The 21,470-nt window shown below is 41.7% G+C and overlaps 2 protein-coding genes across 8 annotated transcripts; both read left to right on the top strand.

The window, feature by feature from the left end:
• Positions 1-497: 497 nt before the first annotated feature.
• On the top strand, positions 498-11,100 carry kmt5b (lysine methyltransferase 5B). 7 transcript variants are annotated; one of them, XM_044208879.1, is made up of 10 exons: positions 498-735; positions 3,198-3,458; positions 3,537-3,684; positions 3,844-4,009; positions 4,099-4,208; positions 5,728-5,894; positions 6,053-6,072; positions 6,177-6,313; positions 6,567-6,766; positions 7,175-11,100. In XM_044208879.1, the coding sequence occupies exons 2-10, from the start codon at positions 3,287-3,289 to the stop codon at positions 8,680-8,682; spliced, it is 2,628 nt and encodes an 875-aa protein (XP_044064814.1). In that variant the 5' UTR covers positions 498-735; positions 3,198-3,286; the 3' UTR covers positions 8,683-11,100. The 7 variants fall into 7 exon arrangements, with proteins under 7 accessions (XP_044064814.1, XP_044064804.1, XP_044064785.1 ...); XM_044208869.1 differs by lacking the exon at positions 498-735 and adding an exon at positions 793-1,133; XM_044208850.1 differs by lacking the exon at positions 498-735 and adding an exon at positions 1,179-1,316.
• A 2,458-nt stretch (positions 11,101-13,558) lies between these two features.
• Positions 13,559-17,146, top strand: LOC122881991 (G2/mitotic-specific cyclin-B2-like). Its single transcript, XM_044208837.1, is given in 8 exon segments — positions 13,559-13,717; positions 13,916-14,029; positions 14,330-14,617; positions 14,697-14,855; positions 14,928-15,164; positions 16,497-16,637; positions 16,733-16,843; positions 16,924-17,146. Coding segments are annotated over 8 exon segments (1,188 nt in total). The 5' UTR covers positions 13,559-13,690; the 3' UTR covers positions 17,035-17,146.
• The last annotated feature ends 4,324 nt before the right edge of the window (positions 17,147-21,470 follow it).

The raw sequence follows: 21,470 nt of genomic DNA, 5'->3' as shown, positions 1-21,470 counted from the left end.
TGATGCAAACAGCAATAATGCCTTCAGCAGTGGCGTTCATAATCTAAAACTGCCAGTGGTAGTAAATCTTTTGAAATGAATATTGGGTGGGTATTCACTTTTTAAAAAACAATGGATGAAACTGGATGGAAACTAAGGGGGACAGAGCTTTTGCCATCCGGGCCCCGAGGCTCTGGAACAACTTGGTGAGTCAGCGTCTTCGTTTAAGTCTCGTCTCAAAACACATTTTTTATCTGAAAGCAGATCCTGATTTTACCTGAACTGGCTGCTTATTTTATTGCTCTTGTGTATTTTATTTCTTAATATTTCGTCATTCACCGTGGTACATTTTACTTCTCTTGTTGTGAAGGCACTTTGTACTTTGTTTTGATAAGTGCTATATAAATAAAGTTTTACTATCATTATCATTATTATTATCATTATTAATTACACTGAGTAAGTTAATGTCAAAGGATAAATCAATGATGTGGAACAATTAGCTCAGGCTAACAGCTAACACTGAGGAAATAGCCTATTTACGAGCCTGCGCTACCCGCAGTAACAAGTGATGAGCAAAGAGGAGGTACATCAAAATACTAGTGCAGTAAAAGGAAGAAGGCACAAGGTCTCCCGTCTGGATGTGGTTCTAAGTTCACCTGTTCTAGCTGGTTCTGGTGAGGTTCTGCTCGAGCCGGGCAGGCAGAACCTCACTGTCGTCTGCCCGCAACCGTTGGATTCTTTAGGAAGCGTAAAGAGGTTTGTTTATGCAGCACTACTTTTGTGTACATCCGACGGTTTACTGGCACAAACTAAGATAACGATTTTCGACATCTTTTTTTCAAAAGAAATACACATGTATGCGAAAAGTGGACTATAACGTCCACTTTTTAAGTTTCAGACTGTATCCTCAAGCGCCGCTCGGTCCTCACGGACGAGATCGATTGCGTGTTTGGTGGATCTATTTTCTTCTGGATGGCCGTGCTGCGCCTTTCTCTCCGTCTCTCCTGTGCTAGGCCGCCATCTTGAATTTTAATGTTAATTTCTTTAAAAAAAAATGTGTTTCCTGTGATATTTTCGTTTAGGGTGTCGTGCCAAATTTGGATTAGTTTGAAGAAGTGGTGTTTTATTTCGTGATTGTTTTACAAAATCACCTAGTGAGTATTCTGTATTTGTTCGGTTTCTGTTGTCGACTCAAGACATTTAACGCTACCAACGCGTGAAAATGCTTTCAGCTTACTGTTATTTAACTGCTAGCTATCATGATGAATAACATTGCCAGTACCGAGCCACTGGTTATTCGCTTGCTCTGATGGCTACCGTATATTGTATCTACAAGGGTATCGGCACTCAAACTAACTTTTAATTTGCTTACAAATGCTAGATTTAGCCTGATAAGCTAGCTAATGGCTTCCATATCAAACAACCCAAGCTAACGCAGTGTATGTTAGCCAGCGTTAGCAGGTAGGTAGCATAACGTTAGCTAGTGACTGGGACATGTGTGCAGCTAACTGTCGGCTATTGTCGACGAATATGTGATGCACAGTCAATGTTGTGTGGTTAATGGGAGAAAGTGTAACGGCATTGTGTTTTTATCGACTGTTGTGGTGTTCTGTTGACTGCTAGCTGACGGTGAACGAAGCTAAGTTAGCAGCTTGCTGAAGTTAAGTTTGATGCTAGCTGGCATCAACTGCTAGCTAACACAAAGTAAGAAGTGCGTTTATGTTAGATAATTCACCGAGGTTTATTCGCTTAATACCAAGAGCAAAGTTTTAATAAATGTTGGCCTTTAGGGTTTCATTTGTTGAAAGTTAGCGGCTTGATGCACGAAGGGACATTTCGAAGCCGCTTGAGATGTGGAGTGAATGTATTGTGGTGTAATACTGTCGTTAAATATCACCATCCTTGTAATATTCTGCTCCGGTGTTTGTGCTGAACTACGGGTGAACTGCTTATGTTTTTGAGCAAGGTGGGCAACGTCAACCTGCTTGTTGGAAATTGCCATGGCAAATTGCCGGCGTTTGCTGCAAGCTAACCACCGCGGCCGAACATCTCCCTGGCGTCGCCTTTGGTGGTTAGCTCCATGCTAGCGTAGTGTATGGGTGGAGAGACGACAGTTAGCAAACAATGCAAGCTATATTGATAACTTATACAATCTCGGCCTCAGCTGTCGGTGTGGCCTTCCGGGTTTCCACAGCTTTTCCTGATCCCTGTGGCGTGTTGTGCTTTATTGTGGCTAACGTTAGCTTTTAAGCTAAAAATGCGAAGCTTTTTATGCATCGATTACATTACAAATGAGACGATGCTCCTTGCGACGCATTTGCGCTTTGGAAACTACGTTACTCGTATGACAGAAGTGTAGACATTGTATGATGTATTTATGCATTTCTAAACGTGAACGTGGTGTGACGTTTTTGGGTGATTATATGACGTGTAGATTGACAAAACAATAATTTATATGTATGGGTGATAGCACTAAAGACGTTACTGTAGCTCTTGACAGTAAGCCAGTGCATTATTTGGGGTTACCATTAAGCGGCGCTGCAGGATCATTTTAAACTTTGTTTCCTCAACGCTGCTTTCCTGTGTTTCTTAGTGTAAACAACACGAACCATCACTGGGTAAATTGACTGATGCTGCCTGTTGTAGGTTTTAATGGTCGCAGAATATTTACTGGCTGATCGCTGTGACTGATTGGCACGTCACTTGAGGTAAATCTCAAAAAATTGTCCAAGTTGTTTGGCCGAGTTGAATGAACTGTATCCAAATGTTGTTTGGACAGTTCTGTGAAGTGGTCAGAGACATATTTGCGTTCACCACACTACAATGAATGAATCCCTGACCATCTCTGAATGTAATTGTATCCCTGTGCACCCCCAAGGCATTTTGGTGCAATCTCACATTTATGTTTGGAGCTGTCCTTTTATGATAGCAACCAAGATGCAATTCAGTGTAAAGTGAACAGGGCAGAGACATAAGAGTATTCCCAATTAATTGAAAAGAAATTCTTGTGATACATGAATGCTTCTTGTTAGCTTGTTAGTCGATAGCATGATAATTGTTGTTTGTTTGTTTGTTTTCTTGGCAGTCTTTTGAGCTGGCAACTCACCCACCTGCCCATTTCCATCCCATTATGTTTTGTATTTCTTCAGTCTGTGTAAACTAATTACATTTCTTGGCTGTTCATCTAGTAATGTTTGTTGTTTCTGCTCTGCCTCCAGGTTTCAAACTCCAGACCCCAATCTTCGCCACTCAAGAGTGTTTCTTCAACTCGGAGACTAAATGCAACTGGACCAGGGGGCTTGTGGGCATGAAGTGGCTGGGCGAATCCAAGAACATGGTATTAAATGGCAGACGACACGGAAACAAGTTGACCAGCGAGCAACCTGTGAGCCAGAGCCAGACTCGCTCTCAGCACTCACAACGGGCATCCCTGCGCCACAACAAAAACAGAAACCGAAGATGTAGCCGCAGTGAGTTTGGTGTGTTTATGTTAACAAATGTGTAGATTCTTCATCAGTCACATACACTAACATCAGTCTGTGTTTGGTGTTTTACAGGGTTTAGTGCAGCCAGTCTGGAGGCAGAGAGGCGCTATGTGCCCTCCTCAGGAATGACTGCTAAGGAGTTGTGTGAGAATGATGATCTGACCACAAGCCTCATCCTGGATCCATACCTGGGCTTTCAAACTCACAAAATGAATACCAGGTCAGCAGATTTATCACAGTGGAACTGATGGTCATGCAGCCTCTTTGCACTCATATAAAAAAAGCATTCTTATTCATGTGCACAGATGTCTTCTTAGATTATTGTTTTATATCTGATTTTTGTATTTGTTTGTTTTATGCCATTAATGTGTCCCTGCAGATTTCGACCAATTAAGGGAAGACAAGAGGAGCTAAAGGAGATCATCGAGCGCTTCAAGAAACATGACAACTTGGAGAAAGCTTTCAGAGCTTTGACATCCGGAGACTGGTCCCGAAATCTTTTTCTCCACAAGACGAAAGCTCAAGAAAAGCTTTTCAAGCAACATGTAAAAATATTATCTAAGATCTACCCTATTTTTCTTCCAGTATCACAGCTGACCAAACAATCAGATGACTAACTTTATGTTTTGCACAGGTATTTGTGTATCTGCGGATGTTTGCCACAGACAGCGGGTTTGAGATTCTCCCTTGTAATCGCTATTCATCAGAGCAAAATGGAGCTAAAATTGTGGCAACAAAGGAATGGTGAGGTCATACTGCCATCTGTTATTTCTGATTATAGCAGCACCACTAGTCAACACACTACTTTCATTGGCCCTCACCCACTAAATGCATTTAACTGTTCTAACTTTGTTTTAACTTTTCTATTGTGTCAGTGATAGGTTTGATATTAACTGCACTAGCCTGCGCATATCTGGGTTTTTCCTGGCTCAGAATGGGCCTTTGCGCGGTGACTACGCCTGACAGTAAGCATTATCGGTCAGCGCACAGTAAAGGCAATGAGTCTGTGTTACCTTATTTGACAGAAATCTATGCATTGTCCTGTTATTTCTCACCCTTTTGATTTTAAAAAATGTAGGGCAGTACCAAATGTTGGTACATTTTAATTTTTTTTTTCTAATGAGGTTTTCCAATAAAACTTTGAATGTCTGTCTGTCGTCATATTTTATGACGTAATCACCCAAAAACTCGAACAAAATCCTCAGTTTGAATAAAGTGATTCATCGTATTAAGTGAGTTAGTCTTTAAAGGCAGAATGAGTAGGATTTGTCGGTTGCGGTTTGTAAACACGAGATTCAAAGTTGGCCCCGAGCGAGAGAGAGAGCAGCAGTGGTCGAGCAAGCAAGAGAGTGAATGAAGAGAGGGAGCGCATTAGCGAGAACAAAGCAGTGAATCAGAGAAATAAGACGTTATTTTCTCTGTTTCACGGCGGTTTATGTTCTAAAGCACAAATAAACACGGCCACACCTCCACACAACTCTGCAGGAAGGAGCCACATTGTCGGATTTTGTGTGAATGCAGCCGCAGCCGCGCTTCATCCTGTCCGCTGTGTCTGCTGCTTTGTGTGTGTGTGTGTGTGTGTGTGTGTGTGTGTGTAGCTCAGCCCCGCCCTCGGTCAAACAGACACACAGTCCTGCAGCTCTTTATACATCCATGACACAGACAGAGAGCAGAGGGGAGAGACGGAGACAGCGATGTAACCCGGTCGCTACGTTTTTTTGTTTTTTTTTAAGAGTCCCGGCTTTTATATTATGAGAAATCAGAGGAAGTCCTCTCTCCCATTAGTGCTAGCTTCACAGCGGAGCGTTCAGGCCCGGTCAAAACCATGCAGCTTAGCTGGCTTATCCAGCGCCAGCCACATAAAAATGTAGCGGCTGTGGATGAGAGGGGAGTTAATTGCTGGAAGTCAAAGACGTCATATTTAAGTTTATGTTGTGCTTGTTCAACTGTTGTTTGATAAATTGCTATTAAACACATTTGGAGATGATTTGAATTGCTATTTTTACTTTCAATTCTTATAATTTTGGCGCTGGTGAGTTTCCTTTGGCGCTGGTTAAAACGTCTTTGGGGGTTTGCCAAAAATTCCTCTATGCAGGAAAAACCGTGATATATATATATATATAATATATAAAATAAAAATATGCAGGCTGTTCTGGATACACGGCAGCTGTATGACTGAATGCGTAAAAGCACTCTGACACAAGGTGATGCAGCCTGCTGTTGCAGCGTGTAACAAACCTTTCTACCTTGTGTTGTTTTACAGGAAAAGAAATGACAAGATCGAGTACCTGGTGGGATGCATTGCAGAGCTTTCAGAGAGCGAGGAAAACATGCTGCTCCGGCACGGGGAGAACGACTTCAGTGTCATGTATTCAACCCGCAAGAACTGCGCGCAGCTCTGGCTGGGGCCGGCTGCGTTCATCAATCACGGTATTAGTCGTTGTGATTGGGTGCCATTAGTGCTGGAACAACATAATGAGATGCCTGAATCTGGGAATTGTTTTCTTGTGAAAAATATCGAATTTTTAAAATCTCCACCTCTTCACAAGGTTATTAACTTTATTGTCTTCGTCACTTCTTTTTTTCAGATTGTCGGCCAAACTGCAAGGTAGGTTCTTTTTAAAAGGTCTCTCAAGAAATCATTGGATCAGTTGCTGTTCAGTGTGGGAGCTCAGTAAATAAACACTTTATTTATTGTCATTTTCTGTTTAGTTTGTATCGACAGGACGGGACACAGCCTGCGTGAAGGTTTTGAGGGACATTGAACCGGGAGAGGAAATCTCTTGTTACTACGGAGACGGGTTTTTTGGGGAAAACAATGAATTTTGTGAATGCTATACATGTGAACGGTAGGTGTAACAAGAGAGTAAATACAAAAAGAATGTCTTGAAGGTGTTATATGTACAGTACGAGTTTATATACGCTTGGTGCCATTAATTAAGACAACAGTGTCATAGTTTGGTAATTTAGTAAGAATTTCATCAAAATGTGATCTATAAACGGTGTTAAATCAATACAATACATGCCGATACGTGAAAATATGCTTCACTCAACATTTCAGTAATGTTTTATCACTTCATTAATCTTGTTGTTGTCGTGCAGACGGGGCACTGGTGCTTTCAAATCCAAAGCTGGTCTGCCAGTGGAAGTGCCGGTGATCAACAGCAAGTACGGGTTGCGGGAGACAGACAAGCGTCTCAACAGGCTGAAGAAGTTGGGGGAAGGAAACAGGAGCTCAGATAGTCACTCTGTAGGCTCCCACACCGACGTAGACTCTCAGGAAATGCCAAAAACACATCAATGTAAGAGTCGCCTAAAAATTTAATCTGTCTCTTCGTGTCGTTGCCATAGTTATTGAATGGGTTCAGATCCCAAACTCAAAAACTGGGGAACAGAGAAGAAATCCCATGTGGCATTCCACAAATGTTTTGATTAAGTACATATACTGTATATCTGGTCAGTATATAGATTTAATACTGTAAAGTGATGAACAATCAATGCCTCTTTCTTGCAGTCATATGTAACTATGTTGTATGTAAATGTCTCTTGATTGCAGCATTAGTCATTCTCAGTATAGTTCATGTTAATGTTGAGACACTAAATCAAAAATATCATATGATTTAGTAAATGTCACCTAGCCAACATGTGTAGGCGCGTTTCTGAAAATGTTCTAAATACGTAATGTGCAACATTTGATCTTTTCCCACCAGCTGCCAGAAAAAGAACATCATCATCATCTGGCCTGAAGTATAAAAACAGGACTCAATCCAGACAGACTTTGTCAAGAGCCCTTACTACCTCATGTTCAAAACAAGGTCGTGTAAACAATAACAGGGTACCAAAGAGACTAAAATCCCAATCCAAGCCTTCACTAAGTAAAGTCCAGTTGCGGAGTCGCAGGAGGGGTGCAGAGCCCAAGGCGTTGGCCAAAGGAGAGACTTGCCAGCTGGGTCTCAGGGACTCAAAGGTGTCGCTGTGTAAAAGTGTCGCCGTCAAGAAGGAGAAGGATGGACAGGAGCTGGTGCAGCAGACACTAGGCCGGGGCTGCCTCACCCGTCATGCTGCCAAGGAAAATGGCAATCTACTGCATGTGCAAAGCAGTGAGGGCAGCCAGTGTTCGACGTACAGAACTCGCAGGTCCACAAGGACCCTTGTAAAAGCCCAGGAAACTGCAGCTGGCGTTAAGCTGGAGCCCAGTGCTATGGACGGCTTGAGCCCAGTCCCTGGTGGAGTGGTCATTAAGACGGAGCCAGCTGACATGGAGGAGTATCTCAACCATGGAGTAGGACTGGAGCAGCAGGCGTTAGACACTGGCTATGCCAGAAGAGGCTCGTGCACCAGGCGGAAACGGCTGGCACGGCTCAGGACCGAGCGGACAATAAAATGCGAGGACTCGTATGGCGAGCCGTTCATGCCGGTGGCTGCTGGCCACACCGCTAACTTCTCAGACTGTGGTAATGTGCTGTTGAGCTTCGCCGACCGACACAGGGACTACAACGGGGTTGCCAATGGCAGCAAATCCCTCCGAAGGGACAAGGGTAAGAGTGGCTGCCGGTCACAGGACAAGGGGAAGAAGAAGCGTCGGATCACACGATACGACGCTCAGCTGATCCTGGAGAACAACACCGGCATCCCCAAACTGACGCTCCGCCGGCGGAGAGACAGCAGCAGTAGCAAGACCAATGACGCCAACGATCCCATTGGCTCCTCCAACCTTTCTGCCTCTACGGTCAACTCGGCCTCCTCTAGCAAAATCAGCATCAAGTTCAGCAAGGACCACGACAAGGACAAAGGCAGCTCGTACATAGCCAAACTGAATAACGGCTTTGCTCCTGTGGTGCACAGTAACTCCACCAAGCTGAAGATCCAGCTGAAGAGAGAGGACGACGCACGGAGAATATCCCAGACAAAGGCAGACCAGATGTCCTACAATGGGGACATGGGTCAGAGTCTGGAGGCCAGAAATGGTGGACATCGGACCCAAAAGGTCCTGGTGGACCCTTCGTCTGAAGAGGACGACGACGAGGAAGGGGAGGAGGATGACGACGACGACGACGATGATGACGATGATGATGACTATTTCGACAATGAGTTCGAAGACGATTTCATTCCACTTCCTCCAGCAAAGCGCCTCCGACTCATTGTGGGTAAAGACTCCATAGACATCGATATCTCCTCCAGGAGGAGAGAGGATCAGTCTCTGAGGCTCAATGCATAAGCTGTGGAGTTCATCGCTCCCGCCTTCCCCTGTAAATACAGATGACTCACTAATCAACTGTTGTGTTGATGTAAAAGAAGTACAGTAATTTAAAAACAAACAAAAAAAAAATTGCTGAAAAATTTAAGAATTTGAACGAACGTTACTAGAGGGTTCTGTTGACCTAAAACAAATCTCTCTGTTATTCACTTAAGTTGTGTTCATCATTAAGTTTCTAGTGTAATTTGAGTTCTTATAAATATTACATTGATTGAGCAGAAGTTTAGTCACCCAGTCTCCATTTCTCTGGCATTTAATCTGCATACTATGCTAAATGTAAACTGCAGGAATTTGCCACATTCGTTCCCACGTTGTTTCTGAATAATCTGTCCGGATCCTAAGTGAAAAACGAGAATTTGTTTTAAGTTCAGCTGTTCCCTTAAGTGAATGCACTTGTTATATTCATAATGGACATGGATATTGTAGAAAGTGTACAGTATGGTGACTATCCTCTCTGTCTCATAGGCAGGTTTTTATTGAACTTTTGATTTTTGTCTCATAGTTTGTCATTTTTGTGTGGCAAACCATGCTGAACGTACAGTGTGGTGTGGTCGGGCCGGAGGCATTATAAGATCAGTCGGTCAGTTCATTTGGATTCAGGTGCCATGTTCTCATTATCCCAGTAGTTTACCTGGTAAAGAACTCATTAATTATCCGCATTATTTACTGTGTAAGTTAATCACGTGTCTCTCTCTGTAGAGTTCAATCATGCAATGTTAAGACATTTTAAGCAAATCTGTGCTATCATGTTATTCACCCGAGCATCATAGAGTTGTTGAAGCAGAATTTACAGTTTTATGTATATTATGGATTTAACGTGCACCGAAACCAGTTTCCCAATGTGTTGTAGACCACCGACACAAAACCCCTCACATGAAATGAAAAAGGAAGTCGTACTGAAATGTTAGCAGTAACAATATGCATGTGGAACTACAGTGTGTGTGTGTGTGTTTAGTTTGCCTGCAGTTGTCACACATTCATAACCCATCAGTTAAAATGGAGTTGCAGTTTGTTCCTGTTAATTGAACTCTCTGCGGCTTATCCAGAGCGCTGTAAATACATTAATTAAGCTGCAGAATTCCAAGAAATAAAAGCACACAAGGTTTTATAATAATTTTGATTGCAGTCTAAAATGACGGCGAATAAATGGACCAGTTGTCTGTCTTTTGTTTTTGGAGCTACTGTATAATGGTAACATGGCACACATGGTAGTTCAACCCTTTTTAAACACCTGAGAAGGCAAATCAAACCAAATCCATATATAAGGCTACCTATATGCTTTTTAAATAAAAAGTAATGTACAGAAAGACTGGTCTACGTCCCTCAGCTGAACATTTATTTTTTATCTCAAGTCCAGTCTCACTTTTTATTTACCTAATCTGACTTTTGGAAGCAAGTTAACAAATGTACATCGACACTAGATTTTGGGGAGGAAAATCACATTGTCTGAAATATTCTTACTAGGTTAGGATCATGTATTCTTTTCTCTATGGTGCTACTTTTATTTCCTTACCATCTGTTTGAACTTCTGTCCTGTGTAACTCTCTTTATTGGTAGATGGTGGCAGCATTAACTTCAACAGGCCAAACTTCAGTAGAAATACACATTTTACGTCGGTAATACACATTTTATCAGTTGTGTCTGTAGCCTGTTTAAGTTGTGTTTTTGTTTTTGTTTTTTTTTTAAGTTTTATTTTCTTTACAGGAGCTCATATACTTTCAGTTTGCAAAAAACAAAACAAAAAAACACTGTCTATCCAACAGCATTAGGTGCCTTAACAAAGAGCTTTTTGACACATTTAGACCAAATTTGTTACGCGACTAATCAATGAATAGTGAACATGCTAAGCCATCTGCTTCCCCCCTTGAAATATGGAAACGCGTCAACACAAGTCCACCCTCAGTCCTTCTGTGTGTTATTTTATTTTTGTTGTGTGGAAGTAAATGAACTGTCGAACAGATCAAGGGATCAACTGAGATTGAATGTTAACCCACTTTTCCTGTGTTAATATGTACTGTTCATATCACCAGCAGCTAATCGCCGTTCTGAACCTGGCTCAGTCTGTCCCTCCCCCTCGTCGGACGTCTTCTCCATCCTACACTGTAAACTGTTCCAGGTGTACCGTCTGTGTGGTCTTTGTCCAATAGACAGCTGTCAAGATTTCCAATTGATTTAAAAACTAAAAGACAAAAAAAAAAAAGCAAAACAAATGTGAATAGTTTGCGGACATTTTAGCGTGTTGCGTGGGTAGTGGGAAATGTGTAAAGAGAATTAAAAATGGGCAGTGCATATATTGTCCAATATGTAAATCATGTGAACACATCTTGTACTTATTTAACAGTTTTGAATACTTGAAAACTATATAAAGTTTCTTTGTGATTCTTGTTTCCTGAGCCTGTTTTGAGGTCGGCTGGATGTTGACGTCAAAGTTTGGTTTTTGTAATGTTTCTGTCTTCACCAGAGTGCAAGTATGTCTGTCGTTGAAGAAGTGGCTGCATCTTACAGATGTGGCTCGTCATGTCCTATATTTTTCTTACGGTCAACAAATCCCATGAAAAGACCAAAAACCAACAATGTGTTGCTCCATCTGTCAATACTTCTGACCTCCCTGCCCTGTTGTGGCGCTCAGCCCCAAGCCCATTGGTTCTTAGTGAAGACAAAAATCTTACATATATATTCCATAAGTCAGTAATTTCCTAAAACAGCTGCTCGCTGTAGTTTTTATCCAACAAACAGGAGGAAATAGTGCTTCTGTTGGGGACTATTTTCAGCGGCGGATGAATCCACATGTGGTGCTGTAGTGAGTGTTTGGGGCAGCAGGACGGTGTGTGTGGGGCTGAGTCAGAATAAACTACAGTGTGTGTGTTCATGGTGACGAAGGAACATGTCACCCAGTGCAGCAGAGCGGCTCGCTGATGTGTTTTAATAGTTTCTGGACGACGATGGAGGAAGAAGATCCATCAGGCTGTGATTCACACACACACACACCTGTACGTTCGCTGCTGGTTTGGGTCTTTTCGATTTGTTGACAGTAAGAAAAATATAGAATATCAACAGCTGTATCCTTTGCTTTCTTTTTCCTGACAAACATAATTTAGAGAAGTAAAAAACTTCACCAGTAGCTTCGGTTTTTAGAAACATATAATCTTTTTAATGGGCTTTCACTCCAAAACCGAGACACGTGTCCTGTTCAGTTTAATCAGACATGGCTACACATTTTAAAGACGAGAGAGATGCAAATTGTGCTTTGTACGAGGTTTTATTGACGGTTTCCCTTAGCAATCATCTGTGACAGTAAACTCTGTTACATTTCTCAGACTTTACCCCTAATCTTAAAGCTGCTCTTATCAATATTTTTGTATTAACAATGGATTAAATGAGCGTGTTTAATGTGAAAGGGGTCGCTTGGAGTGACGAACACGGAGAATTATCACCGGACTCTGCAGCTTTACGGAGCATTTTTGTGTCTTTCAGCTCGTTTTGGTTTTAACTTGACTGTTCGATTCACGCTCTCTCTCTCGGCTCTCATCAGTGTTGTTTCCAGAAGCAGCAGGCAGCTGTTTTCCCCGAAAAAGCTGTGATAAACCCACAGTAGCTACCTGCCCAGCAGGTAGACAGCAGACAGACGCAGTTAGAGACTAGCTAGTGGAGCTGATAAACAGCTAGCCCCGTTTGTGACCTTGTGACTCGGTCACATACGTGGAAAATATGTATGTTATTTCTTTGACCTGTCGCCCAGCAACGATTTGCATCTCAAGTGTTTATTCCCGATCTCGCAGGTGCTGACGGGTACGTTTTTTTTAAGCAACAGCACCACGAACACCGCCCCGCTGCTCTCTTCCTCGCCGCACACGAGCTGGTCGCTGGGACCACAGGCGCCGTCTGAGGAAATACTAGATTCAAATGTTGGCAAAGATGTCAAAGTCATTCTGAGTCGGCTATCTAGCTGCTGCTGCAAATAAACACAGACACGGAAACTAGCATCTCATTTTAATTATGTAGCTTAACGAGGCTGCTAACGCTACCTAGCTAGCCGACTCACTGTCTAGGCGGGGTTGTGAGAAGTGTTAGCAGCACCTATGACTTTTATATTTATTCACTGATCTACTGTGTATAAAAAAACTAATTTGAGTAGCATAAAGGGAACTACAAAACATATTATACAACCCTGTGTTGTAAAATGATCAATGAATCTATCTTGTAACCTCAGCTGGTTAATTCAGAGCTACCGTGGCAACAGACAGACTGTCTCTGCCAACAGGAGCTAGCTAGCAATGCTAACACTGGCTCTTCACTTTGATGAGTAATAATCAAAGCTCACGTGCCAGCCTAGCTAGTTAACCTTGCTGCTGGTTAACCTTGCTGCTAATTAACCTTGCTGCTAGTTAGCCTTGCTGCTAGTTAACCTTGTTAGCCTGGCTAATTACTGTGTGCACTGTGTAGAGGCAGCGGGGCATGTGATTGGCTGAGAGGTGAGAGGGCGGTGACATCACTGTCATGAAATGTGACATTATGAAATAAAAACATACTTTTGAATAAGGGTATTTCTATAAAATGTTATGAAATAAAAGTCTTATTATTATAATGAGAATAATGAAATAATTATGTTAATAATAGCTCCGTAATATTTAGTTGAGTTTTTATAATTTCGACAATAATTTTACACAATTTATTAATATATTTATTTTCACATTGCCATGGTAACAAATACGATATTATTTCCCAAATTTAAATATCGCTAGACCTGTACCTTTGACTTCCGGCTGTCGGCCAATCAGGAGCGTCTTACTAAAGCTGCAACCAATCAGATTTGTCGGAGCGCTATTTGAAAGCTGCTCGTCTCCGTGTTGTTTACCTGCAGAAGTCGGTGTTCACGGGTCTTGTCGGTAAACTGCGCTGCTTGGTGCTAAAATAAATCGTCGTTTCTTTTTTAAGTCCCAGTTTGGCCTCGTTGCTGCCGACGTTAAACATGTCGTCTGTGGAAGTTCGTGCTGTGGTGAGTAAACAGAAATTATTTCGCTGTTTTACTGCGTTTAGCTGTTAGCTTCGCTAGCTAGCATCGTTAGCTAACACTACCGTCTGCTGCCTGCTCGGCTTTTTGTTCGCATGTGCTTCTTTTATAATGTAACTTTACGCCGGGCAGCGTTTCCTAAGCTTCTCCAGAGTGTCTGAGCCGTGTGTCCTTCTGCTTCAGCAGCTCCCAGCCGCAGAGAACCCGCTGAAGGTGGGTAAACCCGCGGCTGCAGGTCTGAGGAGAGCCGCTCTCGGAGAGATTACCAACTTTCCTCCAGCAGCAGGCAACACAAAGGTAACTCTACTATGGAGCAACAACAGTTTGTTGTCTCACTTGTAATCAGCGCTGTGAGCCTCAAGAACCCGAGACAAGCTACACTACATGGCCAAAAGTATATGGACAGCCTTGTCCACAAAGCCAGACCTGTGATGTTCAACAATCACATGTTTGACAGTTCATCAGGCCATGTAGTGCACAAAGACTGCTGCAGTTGGACTAAAGTAACTTATAAAGTTAAACATGCTGCATTATTATTCAAAACAAGTCAAATTCATAAACTGATGTTTATTCATAAACTGATGTTTATTTCCTCAGAGGCCGGGACGAGCCAAAGCATCAGCCAAGCCACTGTGTGCCCAAAAAGCTAAACCCGCTGAGGGCCAGGTGGTGCATCCAGTAGTCCAGGTCCAAGCACCCGCAGATCGCCTCCCCCCAGTTTCAGAGGAGTCGGCTGACGTGTCCATGAAGGAGGAGGAGGAGCTGTGCCAGGCTTTCTCTGAGGCGCTGCTCACGGTGCAGGACGTCGACGAGGAGGACGCAGACCTGCCGCAGCTCTGCTCACAATATGTCAAAGATATCTATAATTATCTACACGTCCTGGAGGTAATCTACTCCCTCCGTCAGCCAAACTCTCTGCGCTCACCCTGCATCGCTTTGTATCCATCACTGTCTGTTTCCACAGGTGCAGCAGGCCGTTTGAGCCAACTACATGCAGGGTTATGAAATCACTGAACGCATGCGAGCTCTTCTGATCGACTGGCTGGTCCAGGTTCACTCCAGGTTCCAGCTGCTGCAGGAGACTCTGTACCTCACAGTTGCCATCCTGGATCGTTTTCTCCAGGTAAGAAACCTCTAAATATTCTCTTTGTGTGTTTTTGTGAACGGAGTTTAAACGTCTCCCGCTGTGCTGCAGGTCCAGCCGGTCTCTCGCAGAAAGCTGCAGCTCGTTGGTGTGACTGCCATGCTGGTGGCCTGTAAATACGAGGAGATGTACGCTCCAGAGGTCGGAGACTTCGCCTACATCACAGACAACGCATTTACCAAGTCTCAGATCCTGGAGATGGAGCAGGTGGTTTTGAGGAGCCTCAATTTTCAGCTGGGACGTCCTCTTCCATTACACTTCCTCAGACGGGCTTCCAAGGTGGCTAATGTGAGTTTTTGTATGGATTTGCTGTAGGGATGTAACTTATTCCTGTTGAGACTTGTATTTATCAAGCTTATATTAACCAAAAGTGTAAAAATCTGTTCATCAGTTTTAGCACAAACTGCAATAAGCACCTGTTGCATCCATCAGAGCGGCAACAAAGATTGTGCTCAAATGTTCAGATGAGAACTTTTCCCACTTTTGTGCAAAAGAGTCGCTCTTACCCGTTCATTCAACTTTTATTTAAATCTCGAGGAATCGTTTTGGGCGTGCCGTCATTTTAAACGATGAGAATACACGAGATAATTACAGAAAAAACAGAATTACTGAAAAAAACGGACAGCAACAGAACAGTTTGCACTAAACTGTAATTGTGTTTAGTAGTTTTGTAATCATGGTTTTAACTTGACCTGTACAAAAGTGAGTGTAAAGTGTAGAGCACAAAAACTAAAAGCAGTTTTCCCAAATGTAGCTTTTGCACATGGAGCATCAACAATCACTAGATCGCGTCAAATGACTGTGGGACCAGTTTAATAAGGAAGTAATGTATGATGGCAAGTTGCCATTAAGGGCTTTATAAATAAATAGAAACAGTGTCTGTCGCGTCTGTTAGATGTCAACACAACCTTTTCATACAAGATGCAATGATGAGTAGAGTAACTGTCACCAGTAATAAACTGAATCTAGCGGTTTAAGAGTGGAGGCAGAGGCGTGTCGATAGATAACATCACCATAGTTGAAGACGGCTCAGTGTCAATGTGAAATTTAAATGTAACATTTTGATCCAGTCAGATCCCAAGATAGTTGTACCCTGAAACCCTGTGTAGTATCTGCAAAACAATACAGAACTGTATCATTTGCATAAAGATGGGCATTACAGTTTGTTATGGCGGATGTAATATTGAGAGAAATTGTGAACAAAACAGGACCCAAACTTGAACCCTGTGGAACCCCATGTGACTGTGGTAGAAATACAGAACGATCATTTCCCAAAATCAACGTATACGTCTTCATATTTTGTATTAACAAATACAAATGTTCTTAAAAGTCAGATCAGCAGTCCACATTTGTAGGTAACACGCACTGTAACCAAGATGATGGGTTGGAGTACACTGCAATAAAACAGGTAGTTTGTGCAGAAATGTTTTGTCTCTTGCAATTTATTAAATAACAGCAATTTTGCGTGACATCGTTATTTAATTTACTTAGACTTTAACGCTTAATTTGCCAGGACTGCAGACTAATGCGTACAGAGACTATCAGACCGGTGTTTTGCTAAAATGACTACTGGCAAGACTTTGTAAACTGTTCTCAGCAGGCTGGATGTTTCTGTCTCAGTCTGATGTAGAGAGACACACGCTGGCCAAGTACCTGATGGAGTTGACCCTCATCGACTACGACATGGTGCACTACCGGCCCTCCGAGATCGCCGCTGCTTCCCTGTGTCTCTCCCAGCTGCTGCTTGACGGGCTGCCGTGGGTGAGTCTGGGGAAACAAGCGACTGGTCTGATGGGTGCCATTTGCGTCTCTGCCGCTTTTTAGCAAAGTTGTTGAATTGGTTTGTCTTGTCACAGTCGGCTACGCAGCAGCACTACTCGACTTATGACGAGGCTCACCTGAAGCCAATCATGCAGCACATCGCCAAAAATGTTGTGACGGTAAATGACGGGAAAACCAAGTTCCAGGTGAGTTGGCTGACGAAGCGCAAGAACTTGCGGTTTTGTGTCGAGCACAAATTAAGCTTGGGTAACTTGTTCCTCTGCAGGCTGTCAAGAACAAGTACTCGAGCAGCAAGCTGATGAAGATTTGCCTCATCCCTCAGCTGAAGTCATCGATCGTCAAGAACATGGCGGCTGCTCTACTCAACAAACCTTGAGGCGGAACTTCTAGGTTTCATCAGGACATTTCACTTGCACTTTATTTTAGATTGATTACTGTGGAGAAACTTCACTAACATTTTTTTTTTTTAATAAAATGTTTTTTATACATATTTGATCCAAGCTTTGGTTTGTTCAGATCTGCGTATATAGATCTATCGATGTGGGTTTTTTTTTTTTTTTTTTTTATTAAAGTTTATCTTTGTGGTACGCCAGATTTTACTCCAGTGCACCTTGATGTTTAGCAGCCTGTCAATCAACCCTGAGCTGCCTGTCGTTAAAGTCCTGGTTTTACAGCCGTTGGTTCCAGCTGAAGTCTTGATCGACGATGCACTTTCCAAACACCACCTCCTCCCCTTTTTTAACCCTAATGGCTATTTTCTGCCTGGAACTTGCATGTGTAAACGCCTGAACCCAAATGTTTTCATGTGATGGATGTAATGCTGTAGAGGTGTCTTGTTTCCATACATCTTGCAGCTTGTGGGATACTTTGCATGGATGTTTTTAACTTTTAAAAAACCTACTTTGTTCAGAGACTGTCAGGGTAGCTTGTAATTTACTAACTCATTATCTTGGAAGCACTTTTTTTTTTTTAAATGCTGCAGCATTTATATTTATATAAAAAAAAAACAAAAAAAAAAACAATCCCACACAACTTGTTTAGTCACAAATTCCTCCTCTAACTGGAATATTATCTGGACTAAAATAAGTCAAGATTTTACTAATTGTGAGAAAGTTAGTGGAGAGTAACAATACATTTACTCAGGTACTGTACTTAAGTACAATGTTGAGGTGCTGGAGTATTTGTTATGCTTCTACTGCACCACAATTCAGAGGGAATTACTGTACTTTTTACTGCACAGGTGTTTGAAATCACTGACTGATTAGAACTAGTTGGGTGGAAATGATGTGATTTGAATTATAAGTGGGTAAATTGCCCCAGAGATACAAGACAAATGTGAAGGAGCACTAATGAGGCAACGTGAGCGACTACAGGTGTGCAGGATCTTAAGATTTTACAAATGTTAACTTTTTTTTAATAAATTTTCTACTGATTAAACTACCAAATAGTATAAGTAGTGTTTGCTCGACCTCGATGCTATTTACATGTAATTGCATTCGTAATAAGCAAACAAAATATAGTAAGATAACACTGACTGCGTCCACTCTTCATAATTAATGTAAGTACATCCTAAATACTTAAGTACTATTTTTGAATGCAGGACTTCTACTTGTAACAGTATTTTTACACTGAGGTACAACTACTTTTTAAGTACAGCACCTAAATACTTCTGCCGCTGCTGTGTTGGCAGGCGTCAGATCAGAGGTGGTGTTTAGTTTCAGTTAATCTGCAGCAAACAGACGTTTTAACTGTGAGGATGATAACTGACTTACAAAACCTGAAAATTATATCTTGAAATTCTACAATTTCTAAAAGCTGCAGTTATTTTATCAAAGTTGTTGCTGCTCTTATGAATCCTAAACATGACATTTGGTGTTGTCTAATTTTCTTTTCTGTATTTTAGTCAGTTCAAATCCTAGTAACATATTCATCTACATTAAGTACTTTGTTGAAATTCCTACATTATAAAACCATCTGTCTGTGGACTGTATTACATTTCAATGTACAATTGCAATATTTACTTTGTTTGTACAATACAGAAAATATAGTCATTTGATTTTATTGTTACAGGACTGACAAAATGATCCAAAATGAAAACATCAATATACTTCTGTTTATATAAATGCCATCTGTATATAATGTCCATAGTACCACTTGTAAAATAGTTTCATAACACTGCTCTATCCTGCATTTATGCACACACTTTATATCCTGCACTTGCTTATTGCACTTCTGGTTCGACCTGAACTGCATTTCGTTGCCTTGTACTCGTACATGTGTAATGACAAAGTTGAATCTTATCTAATCTAAAACTAGCTAACTGTATATAAAGCGGTTAAAACTAGCTAACTGTATATAAAAGTAGTTAAAACTAGCTAACTGTATATAAAGCGGTTACAACTAGCTAACTGTATATAAAGCGGTTAAAACTAGCTAACTGTATATAAAGTAGTTAAAACTAGCTAACTGTATATAAAGCGGTTAAAACTAGCTAACTGTATATAAAGCGGTTACAACTAGCTAACTGTATATAAAGCGGTTAAAACTAGCTAACTGTATATAAAGCGGTTAAAACTAGCTAACTGTATATAAAGCGGTTACAACTAGCTAACTGTATATAAAAGTAGTTAAAACTAGCTAACTGTATATAAAGCGGTTACAACTAGCTAACTGTATATAAAGCGGTTAAAACTAGCTAACTGTATATAAAGTAGTTAAAACTAGCTAACTATATAAAGCGGTTAAAACTAGCTAACTGTATATAAAAGCAGTTAAAACTAGCTAACTGTATATAAAGCGGTTACAACTAGCTAACTGTATATAAAGCGGTTAAAACTAGCTAACTGTATATAAAGTAGTTAAAACTAGCTAACTGTATATAAAGTGGTTAAAACTAGCTCCACTTCGAGCTGCTACAACAGTAAAATGCTGAATCAGTATTAAGAAACTAATCATTGTACAGCAGAATGAGTACTTTTACTTTTGATACTTTAAGTAAATTTTGGTGATAATACATCTTTATTTACTTATGTATACCAGGATTTTGAATTAATGACTTTTTATATATATATATCGTCTTTTTTTTATTCCACACATTCTTCTTCACTGTCAAAACCTGGTGCCTACATTACCCACAACACACCTTGATCTCAGACAGCTCACGTCTTTCTAACTCCACGCCAACAGATTTGTTTCATCTTCAAACTCGTAGTCTTCAGCCCCGACCCGACGCCGACTCAAGTGACATCACCTGAGGACGTTTATCAGGCTTCACGCAGCTCCCTCTCGAGGCTTCATCCAACGTCACATACGCTGTAGTTACTCCCCAACACCTGTTAAGATCAGCGAACTTGCACAGTTATTCAATTATGGCGGAGATGTAATGATCAATGTCCAGTTTAGTGACTTTGGGTCACACAGACTGACACTTAGAGGGAGGAGTTAAAGAGTTTAATGACTTCCTGTGGCGCTCTGTGGTGCATTGTGGGGGGATGAGTCTCCCGCTGACGGTGCTCCTTAGTTTGACCAGCACGTCATGGAGCGGGTGGGAGACGCTGTCCAAGATGGCGTGCAGTATTTCTAACTAGTTAGAAATAGTAGTTTCTAACTACTACTACTACTGTAGTTCTTCTAACCGTGACCGCGAACATAACGTGACGTTTCTGTTTGTGGGTTCGTAGAAAAAAAAAGAAATCAGGCCACCGTGATGCGAGAAGAAACCCCGGCTGTGAGGTCAGAGGTCAACCAGCTCACACAGCGCCATTAATCCCGAGCGTCACTCATCTGTTATAAAACCCTGTGAAGTCCAGCGATCCACTGAGTGTCTTCGGCCCTTCGCTTTGTTGGGCGCCTGCAGCGTTACGAGTCCGTGCGCTCGCCACAGTGCAGGCCGCAGAATAACGCCATTTATTATAGGCTCACGTTCCCTCACAGGCTGAACTGACTGTATGTGCTGTGGTGTGTGGAGGAGCATTGTACTCTTCAGCCTGACTTCATCACCCTCCTCCTCCTCCTCCTCCTCCACACAGACTGAATGGTGCTGAGCACTGGAGCAGGAACATTACCACAGCTACCAAGACTGAGGCCATGCCTTTATTTCTTTCTGCAAAGACTTTTAGCGACCTGCGGCGAGCTTACAGTCTACTGTTAAACTATTTTATTGGCTTATTCCAGTATTTTTTATTTTATTTTATTTAGTAGGCTATATTTAAATTTGACTACTTTTAGACCAATAAATAAATAAGGGATTATTTCCCCCGCCTAAATAAGTGTGGAGAGGGCCTCGCATCATCATTCAGACTTAAAACTTAACAATTAAATAACATTTACAGACGATATAATTTAGCAGTTAACTTAAATAAATTAAAAAGACTGACCAGGCAAAGAGTCTGCAGCCGTGTGCGAGGCTGTACACAGCGGCGCAGTGAGCTACATGCTAACATGCTGATATTTAGCTGGTGTAATGTTCACCATCTTAGTTTAGCATGTTAGCATGCTAACATTAGCTAATTAGCACCAAACACACCTGAGGCCGATTAGTTTTTTCAGGTATTTGGTCATAAACCAACGTGTCGGACACAGTTCATCCTGAGGGGAACATGAATGTCTGAAAATATAGTTTGAGCTGTACTTGACAGCAGTGTGTAACATGTATAATTACTTTATATGTAACATTTCACACGGTACAGTCTGCAGCCATACTGACTCTGTACATTAGCTTTGAGCTAAACGCTAACGTCAGTATGCTAACAAGCTAAATATATATCCTTATGGCAGTTTTGGCGTTGTGTGTTGTGATTTCTGATAATTTAT

The sequence above is a fragment of the Siniperca chuatsi genome, linkage group LG1 (assembly GCF_020085105.1).
Source record: "Siniperca chuatsi isolate FFG_IHB_CAS linkage group LG1, ASM2008510v1, whole genome shotgun sequence".
NCBI classification, from domain to species: domain Eukaryota; kingdom Metazoa; phylum Chordata; class Actinopteri; order Centrarchiformes; family Sinipercidae; genus Siniperca; species Siniperca chuatsi.
Note: the sequence above shows the minus strand (reverse complement) of the source record. Positions and strands in the feature narration are given on the sequence as shown.